Source organism: Geospiza fortis, unplaced genomic scaffold (assembly GCF_000277835.1).
Source record: "Geospiza fortis unplaced genomic scaffold, GeoFor_1.0 scaffold114, whole genome shotgun sequence".
NCBI classification, from domain to species: Eukaryota; Metazoa; Chordata; class Aves; order Passeriformes; family Thraupidae; genus Geospiza; species Geospiza fortis.
The window spans coordinates 427,523-436,582 of NW_005054383.1; the positions used below are offsets into that span (position 1 = coordinate 427,523).

Here is a 9,060-nt window from a genome sequence, read left to right on the forward strand (position 1 = left end):
GGCCCGCTCTGGGCCTCTCGGAGGCGCTCGGACCCTCCCCCGGCCGCGGGCTCAGGACGGGCGGGCCGGGCGGGTGCGCGCCGCGCTCAGCGCTCCGGCCGCTCCCCGCACTGCCGCCGTTCCGCCCGAGAGCGCCGGGACCCACGGGCCGCAGGCCCCAGCGCCCACCTTGGCCGCGCGTTTGTGACCCCTGCGCCTCCCTCCTGCTCCCGTGAGCCCCGCACTGTGCCGGACACACGTGTGCCCACGGAGCGGGCCGCGGGTATCCGGCGGTGCCGCCTTCCCTGGGCCAAATTTCCGCGGGAACGCCCACACCAGCCCCGGCCCCTCACATGCCAGCCTGACGGAGGCCATGGCAGCAAGCACCAGGGCAGGCAAAAAAGGTTAATACACACCTACTGGTACTGTCTAATCCCATTTCTGTTTTAGATTTCCTTTTGATTATTTAATTTTGTAAATAAAAAGTTAAGACACCTTGTTTCATGGGCATTTTTCCCTATTGGATTGTTTCCAGCAACAGCCAGAAGATTCCCTTGAGGTCAGTACTGCAGCAGCACAGCGTGTCACTGCACAGGGTGTGGTGTCTTTCAAATGCTTCAAACCATGGAGGTTATAATTTTTCTTGACATTGCCAGTTGATGTTAGAAATTCTCCAAGGCTGACAGAAGGGCTCTAAAGTGCTGGGGAATCACTTTGAAATGTTGCTGCTAAAGATTATAAAATGGTACTGGAAAAATCGGTACATTTCTGCCAATCCCAACCTGACTTCTGTCTGCCTTACAATCTCCACCCTCACTGAGACTTAGCCGTTGTCTGAGCCCTCTCCTCATTACAAAAAACACCTCAGTGGTTTGAGCCTTAACCAAGGTTGTCTTGAGATTTTATCTCAACGCTTATTCTCAGTGGTTGAGTAGGGTTGAAATTAGCCTCAGCCTTCATATACAAGTGTCCCAGCATCAGGAAAAAATCTGACAGTCAAGTATTGGAGAAGATAATGAGCACAAAATAATGAGTTATTGTATCCATCTTGAAAGGCCAGAATCCCACCGCAGTTTTCCTCTCCCTCAGTGCCTGAGCTGGACTGAAGGCTTGTGAACCTGTCACCACCAGTCTGGCTGCATCCCCTAAAGCAAAGTTTCTCATCCATAGCCTGAGGAATGAAAAAACCCATCAGGCAATGCAAAGGCTCTTCTTGGTATGGCTGGCACAGAGCCTGCAGAACTCATCCAGACAGAGCAAGGAGTGAAAGGAGCATTGTTTTATGTGGTAGGACGCTGTTCATATCTCCAGCTCTGTAGACTCAATGCCCATGCAGGGTAAAGGCACAAAGGACCAGCAATGCCTTGGTATTCCTGGGTTTGATCTCTGTCCTGAGGATTCAGCCCCACAAGGACACCGACTAAGAGAGCTGTAGCAGCCTTGCTCTGAGGAAACACAACAGAAGGGCTGTCAGGAGATCCGAATATGATCCTCAGCTTCTGCTGACACAACAGAAACCTTGTCATGGGAAGAGCTGTGAGCTGAGCTGGTGGAAGCTGATGTCTAACAAGTCATGGCTGCCTGGGAGCAAAGCAAACAGCAGGCCAAAGAATTGTAATGGCTTGAGCCTGCCTCAGGTATAGAGCAGGTTTGTGTGTGCTGTATAAACTGTGCAAAGGCTGGGACAACTCCTCACTGCAGTCAGATGGTGACAGGAGCACCTGTCTGGGGGCAGGACAGCTGTGCAGTCCTGTAGGTCACTCCAGGACTTGCATTCCTTGCCAGCACAGAGCTGCCTTCTTTCCCCCATATCACCAAGCACCAACAAATTCGTAGCAGGCATGGCTGTAACTGGAAGCTGGAAAATGCAGCTCTTTGGTATGAGGCTCCTTTGAGAGAGTTCCAGGAAAGAATTGGGGAAAAAAAAACCAAAAGAGAGAAGTGGGGTGATTGCCAGAGCTGCTAACCACAGTGCCAGTGAGCCTTGGAGGGCACTGGACAGTCCAGTGTCACATGCCCGACATATCCTGTCGCCAGACTTCCTCGCCGGCAATGTATGTGGCTTGCACATATAGGCTGTCATTCAGCATTAGGAAATCTGTGTTGGACAAGAGAGAAAGAAAGCAGCTGTCAGAATGGAGCTGCTGGAGTTGGCTGGGGAGAGCTGAGATCATTGGGGAAGGGCTTCTCCCCACCCCACGATGGCACTGCAGTGCAATCCTGGCAATGGCAGCTCTGCTTTCTGCTCAGTTGAGATGTGGGGGGCACTCCAAAGGGTTTCCCAAACACCACCAGCATTCAAGGGAAAAACCACTGGAGCAAAAGCCCAGAGCATATCCCATATCCCATATCCCATATCCCATATCCCATATCCCATATCCCATATCCCAGGTAGAGCAAGTCTCCCTGCAGCTCCCACCAAAACAGGGGTGAGCATATGCTTACAAAGCAGCCCCTGCTTTGCTCCAGCACTTGTGAGCCCTGACACTATTGTCTCCATACCAGTACGTGCTGTACCCACACCAGTACCTGCATCGGAGTCATAATTCAGTGTCCCCTTTTTATGTTCAATCCCCAGGAGCTGAGCGGGATGCAGAGACGCCGCCTCCAACGCGGTCTCTACTGAGCACCCTTGGAGAGAGAATTGGGGAGATGTTAGGGCAGCCAGAGCCCCATTGCCAGAGCAGCCCAAATTCCCCTGGACAAGGCAACACCCAACCAGGCAGTTGACAGACCCAAGCTGGAGCACCCTCAGCACAGCCAGCTGGAGCTAGGAAGGGAGATATCCCTACAGGAGAGAGCAGGCATAGGAAAACTGAATACCTAGGGTATGGAGAAGAGAAAACCATGCACTTTTTGAGGAAGAAGCAGGAGAGTTCACCTCTCATTAGTTCTATTAGTTCCCCCTCAAAAAGGGGCTCATCTGAGGGCACTGATCCCAGTCCTTGCCATGTCTCAGGTGAGAGGGAACATTCCTGGTGAAATGGACACAGCTGGCAAAAGCAAGACCTCCTGCCGTGTCAACATAGGGAGCAGCAACTTGTGGACAAGGCTCTCTTACCTGTGGCTTCTTGGAAGTGTCGCACACAAGTGTCCATGGTTGCCACGCTGCCACTCAAGGTCTTCGTGCCTGGGAAGAAACAGGATGGCACTGAGCAGCGCCCATAGCTCACAGCAAGAAGCAGGGCACTAGGGAAGCATAATGGGACCAGAAGTGCAGAAGTCCTGTGTTGCAAGAGGAGCAAGCTGAGGGGCCTGCAGCCACTTCCTGCTGGAGCATAGGAAGAGGTACTTGGGCGTTAACCCCACCTCCACTATCAGACCAGTTGGACTGGGTGAAACCAGCTCACAACACAGGCATCTGCTGCCAGAGGAAGGGAATGGAGAAAGGAATGCTCCTTCACTGAAATACTTTCCCAGTCTTCATCTGCTTGGGAATTTGAAACTTAGGGAATTTAGCTAGCAGGAAGTGGTAGTGTTATAAAGAAGAAAAGGGACAATAAATAATCTCTAAGATTTCTCTGTCCTTACTGATGCCCTGAACCTCTAGCACCCTTGACACTGGGCAATGAAGCTTTCTTTCAAAGATGTTGCAGACAGCTATAACTGGCCAGATTCCTCCACGAGGGTGGCACACTTCTCTTTACCAGGAGTTTCATTATCCCCAAGGCCAAGTCACTGCAGATCCACCAATCAAAACACAAGAGGGTGGCACAAATGCTGCCACACACCGACAGGGACAACAAGATGTGCTCAGCTCCTCAGGAATGGTGCCAGTGGCAGCACTGTCCCCAGCTCTCCAGCAAGAGGGACAGCACTTACCTGCGATGTAGGTGTTCAGCCCATCGATCTCCACTACCTGCTGACCCAGTGTGTGCCGACCCGGTGCCAGCCCCATGCCAGCTATTGCATCTGTCACCAGCACCAGCCCTGTGGAACACAAGGAAAGGGGCCTTGTCAACACTGCTGCTGATTTTGCTGCAGCTCCAAGCACTTTGCTCTGTTGACCCTCCCAGAGAGGAACCAGGTGTCTCCAGACACATCGCACCAAAGCAAGAGGACTGAGGGATCAGGACATGTGGCTGTGACCTTCCAGACAGCAAGGGCAGCACAAATGTCTTCTGGGAGATGGTAGAGTGCTTGGAGTGGCTGGTAACACTGTGGGGACTGCCATGGCTCACCTTTGGGGTGGGCTCGGTGGGCAATGCGCAGGGCAGCGGGGTTGGTGTGGATGCCATCAGAAATCATGCCATAGAAGACCCTCCGCCCAGCCGGAATCTTGTCGCCTGTCAGCAATGCCAGGGTCACGGTGGTGGAACTGCTCGAGGGGAGAGAGGGGACAAGGTGTGGAGGACCAGGACACACTGGCTGAGACTTCACTTCAGGGGATGCAGCTGCCATCTCTATCACACAGTGCCTGGCAGCTTTACCCGGCAAACCTGGGCATTGCCTTGAATCACAGAATCACAGGTTGGTTTGAGTTGGAAGGGACCATAAAGCTTATCTTGTTCCAACCTTTGCCCAACATTGGCAGTGTCACTTTCCACTATTCTAGGGTGCTCCAAGCCTCATCCAACCTGACCTTAAATGCTTCCAGGGACAGGACAGCCACAGCTCCTCTGGGTGCCAGGGTCTCAGTACCCTCACAGCCAACAATTTCTTCCCAATGTTTCATTAACCCTGCCCTCTGGCAGTGGGAAAACATTCTTCCTTGTCCTGCAACTTCAGGCCTTTGTCCACAGTCCCTCTCCAGCTCCCCTGGAGCCCCTTTGGGCACTGGAAGGGGCCTGGAGGTCTCTCTGGAGCCTTCTCCAGGTGAGCACCCCCAGCTGTCCCAGCCTGGCTTCAGAGCAGAGGGGCTCCAGCTCTTGGAGCATCTCTGTGGCCTCTTCTATACTCACTCCAGCAGCTCCACGTCCTTCTGATGTTGGCCCCAGGGCTGGAGGCAGCTCTGCAGGTGGGGTCTCATCTGAGTGGGGCAGAATCCCCCCTTCCCTGCTGCTCACACACAGGAGGGGGTCTGAGTGCACACAGCAAGGGCATGTCCAGCTCTCACCCACCAACACTTCCTAGTCCTTCTCAGTGATGAACTTCAAGAGTCTGCTACATCCTTGACTCTCTTTCAGATCCAGCAATAGGAATGTGAAGCCAGAGGTTCAGTGCCAAAACCTCATTACAAAGCATGGTACAAAACCAGCTGGGGAGAACACAGACCCATGGGGAGCAGGAGAGAAAGCCCAAAAGCAGCCCTGGAGCAGGGCAGGTGCCTCTGGGGACTCACCGGCAGCATGGCATTGAAGAGGTGAGTGATGAAGGTTGCTCCATGCTGCACAGCCTCCTCAGCCTGGGACAGATTAGCCACTGAGTGACCTGGGAACACAGACCAACGCCTGATTCCTCTGCCCATCTTTCCACTGCTTTCCCTATAGGAGCAAAGACACTCCATCACTGGACTATGCTCTAATGCCCACCCTGGCCTGAGGTCTCAGGTGCAGCCTTGACACAGATGTCTCTGGCCATGACCCGGGGGGTTTCTGGGAGTGGGTGCTTCACCCGAACTCCTTCAGTATTCACATCACAGCTGTCACAATGTTGCCTTGCTCGCTGGATGTTGTCTTCAGGCTGAGTTTGTTGTCCAATGATACACTTTTCTGCTGGCCTCAGATATTTAAATGTTTTGTAGAGAATTATCAGAGGACACCCTCACAACAGTGGGAACTTTGCCAGGAAAACATGGGAATCAAACTATCCAGAAAGAAACTTCTGTTTCCCCAACAGGACAGCAGCTCTGTGGGCTAACCTTGCCTTTCTGGAGTTCTTTATGTGGCTTTGGGATAAGAGATAATCTGCTGTATGAATGTCCTTCTCATCTGAGGTTTAATTTCACCCTGAATAACTTCCCCCCTTTAAAAAAAAAATTCTTCAATGATCTGAGACAAAGAAGAGTTTGTGAAGCAAAGGAAAAGAAAAACGCAGCCAGTTTTAAGTCAGAGGCCAGCCAGATGTTGGAGGGAGAGGCTCCTACAGTACTTCTGGTTGAAAAACAGAGTTATCAAACCAACAGTAACCTTTGGAAAATTATTTCACCTGTCACATAAGGCCTAAAGCAGTGGAACTTCAGAGTTTGAACCTTCCACATCATCAAACCTCCACCTAAGATTGCTATTCTTCCCCGTGTTAGAACAGCACCTTGTGTTTACTGCAGGGGCTCCTAAGTCGATACAAACTTTGGCCCTTGCCATGACAAACTGACAGCATCAAGCGAGGTCCCCATTTGTGACAGGTCTGTCGTCTCCATCCAGAATCCCACCCCGTCCAGTTGCACTGAGACACTGTTAGAGATGCCACAGCCCCAAGGGAGGGGTGGCCAGAGCTCCCCCTAAGCCCTGGGTGCCCCAGCCCTTACCCAGGGAGACGCAGATGCCCCGCTTGGTGAGCTCCCGGATCACCTCACTGCTCCTCCTCATTTCAGGGGCCAGGGTCACTATCTGGACACAGTCCAGGGAGCCGTAGGTAGCAAGCAGGTCCTGGAAAGCACCTGCCTCAAAGGTGCGGAGGCAGTGCTCCGGGTGGGCACCCTTTTTCTCCTTGCTGATGAACGGCCCTTCCAGGTGGGCTCCTGTCCAAACAGGAACAAAGAACCATGACCCTTCCTCCCCCTGCTAAGGACCAAGAAACCTACTGTGTCTACTCTGCTCCAGTCACACTCTTGCCATTTTCCTGCAGCAAAACACGTCTCAGGCAACTGTGAGCTCAGCACAGTGAAGATGCAGTGCCAGCCACTGGCCAAGCCAAGCCACCCCACTGCCATGCCTCCAGAGGCCCCACAGGGGCTGGACCAGTTTGTACGACAACAGAAAACACAGTAAAAGCCAGCCACAGACTAAGGGACAAGGTGGGTCTGTGCCCACCTGTGCATCCCTCCCACTGAGAGTTCCAGCCCCTATTTGTGCTCTGTAACTTCTTTCACCTCAACCATGAACAAGATAATTGCCCACCTAGAGTAGCACCACACAGGGACAAATCCACTTACCCAGGACTCCTGCTCCATGGGCTCCACCATTTCTTACACTGATCTGAGGGAGAACCTAGAGAAAGGGGTTTGTCAGACATGGCAACACAAATACAGCCCCCCTGCCTGCCAAATCAGATCCAAATGTCAGGTCTGCAGGGAGATTTGTAGCTGGACCACTTGGGACCATCACAGCCCACAAAGGAAAAGCCGTCTCCAAGCCTTGGTGTGCCGAGCTTGCTTGGGAGACATGGCTGTCTCAGCATTCTAAAGGCTGAGGGCAAGAAACCTAGGGTAGAGTCCAGCTCCTCATGCCCATGGCTTTTCTGCCCTGGCAGCTATCCCAGTCTTGGCCTACCCACCTCCTGATACCAACCTCAGTCCCTGATCACCCTGCTGATGGAGAGGAGAAGGCTCCTTACCTGGTGGTACACAGATGGAGGAGAGGTCACCAGGGTGGGACAGAAAGAGGTCACTCCATGGGAGAGGATTTTCTGACTGACCAGGTCAATACCTGATTTGAAGTCATCTGTAGCCAGAGAGAAGTCCACCCCAAAGCCTCCTGCACCACAAACAAAACAGGGGTGAAACTGCTGCTTCCCCAGGGAGTGTGCTTCACCCAGAAACACTGACGAAAGACTTTGAGTGACTGGAGGGAGATGTTCCATTTGTAGGGTGCTGACACAGAGGGCTCCACCAGCACTTCTGTCCTACATTCCAAGGTTCCACAAGTACAAATCTCACCACCACTGCCCTGATTAAGTGCTCTTTCCCACAGCACCCCAGTGTTTTGCAAGCACAACCTTTTTATTTTGATGCAGGGCAAAATGTGACAATTCCCAGCTGAAAAGGCAACAGACTACCAACTTTAGCTACCACAGAACAAGCCCCTCTTTCCTTCTGAAGAAAGCTGTTGCTGTTGTTATTGTTCCTATGGGAAGTCTTGCCCTCTCCTCCCACATCCTGGAAAGGGTAGGGCAGGGATCCTGCCAGTGCAGGGGCAGGGTAAAATATAGATAAAAATGAGTTCAGAGGAAACCCTCACCTGGCCAAAGGGGATCACTGACACAATAGCAGCTACCATAGGCAAAATTGCTCTTTGTCATTGGTTGGGTGACTAACACCTCCCTTGAGCAACTGAAATGTGGCCATGGGCAGTGGGGCTGGGGGTCAGGGATGGACAAACCCAGGATGCCCCCAGCCTGTGAGTGCATGTAGCTTCACTGTACCATTGATCTGGACATCGATGAAACCTGGGGCGATGATGCTGTCCTTGCAGTCCAGCTGGACATCAGCAGAGCCCTTTTCGTCAAAGAAGAGTTTCTCTGGGTTGAGGATCTTCCCTTCTCGCACCCACAGGTCCTCCCTAGAGGGACAGTCACACACACCAAGCTCTGGTGCCATCTGCAGCACGTGGAGCAGGTGGCTGTGCCCCAGTGACAGCGATCCTGAGCAGAGTGCATCCCACCGGCACCTCTAGCACCGGGCTTTGCGATGTCTGTCAGAGCACAGCTGTTCTTTCAGCAGCACACAACGAGGAGCCCTCTCTGCCTGGCTCTGGCTCTACAAAACTCACGGGAGTGGGATTTTCATGGGCTGCCCCTCGAGGGTGGAGGTGATGATGGCCAAAGCATCAAGGGGCTGGCAGAAGAGGCAAAACAACAGGGATCGTACACCACACCCACCCCATCTCCCTCCAAAACCCGGCAGAGGGGACATGGGATGGTAGAGCGCGGCAGGGGAAGGGCCAATAGCCGGTGCACAAGGGGAACTGGCGACCGTCCCTCGGCACTGCAGGTGTCAGGTCAGCTCGGCAGCCTGTCCGGCAGCCCCCACAGCCCTGGCACCGCCGCAGCCTTGTTACCCACAGACAACACGATACCCCCCAGACAGCCCTGGTACCACCGGACATCACGGTACCCCCAAGAGCCCTGGTACCCCCAGCCACTCCGGCAGCGCCGGTACCCTCACCGCTGGAGCTGGTGGTCCCTCAGGATGCGGCAGTTGGTGAACTGCACGATGGGCGCGTCCGAGACGGATTTGTTGGACGGCATCGCGGGGCAGCGGGA

The 9,060-nt window shown here is 53.5% G+C and overlaps 2 protein-coding genes across 2 annotated transcripts in view; both read right to left on the reverse strand.

Annotated features, from left to right (window-relative positions):
• LOC102044473 (UPF0488 protein C8orf33 homolog) overlaps positions 1 to 478 on the reverse strand; it is an 8,415-nt gene extending 7,937 nt beyond the window's left edge. Inside the window, exon 1 of the mRNA XM_005425192.2 lies at positions 475 to 478. The gene's annotated coding sequence lies outside the window, so the exon portion shown is untranslated. The remainder of the gene's footprint in view (positions 1 to 474) is intronic.
• Positions 424 to 9,054, reverse strand: AMDHD2 (amidohydrolase domain containing 2). Its single transcript, XM_005425193.2, is given in 12 exon segments — positions 424 to 2,077; positions 2,509 to 2,610; positions 3,041 to 3,109; positions 3,802 to 3,909; positions 4,161 to 4,276; positions 4,278 to 4,297; positions 5,261 to 5,349; positions 6,386 to 6,598; positions 7,013 to 7,067; positions 7,414 to 7,553; positions 8,221 to 8,357; positions 8,963 to 9,054. Coding segments are annotated over 12 exon segments (1,221 nt in total). The 5' UTR covers positions 9,046 to 9,054; the 3' UTR covers positions 424 to 1,988.
• Between the last annotated feature and the right edge of the window lie 6 nt (positions 9,055 to 9,060).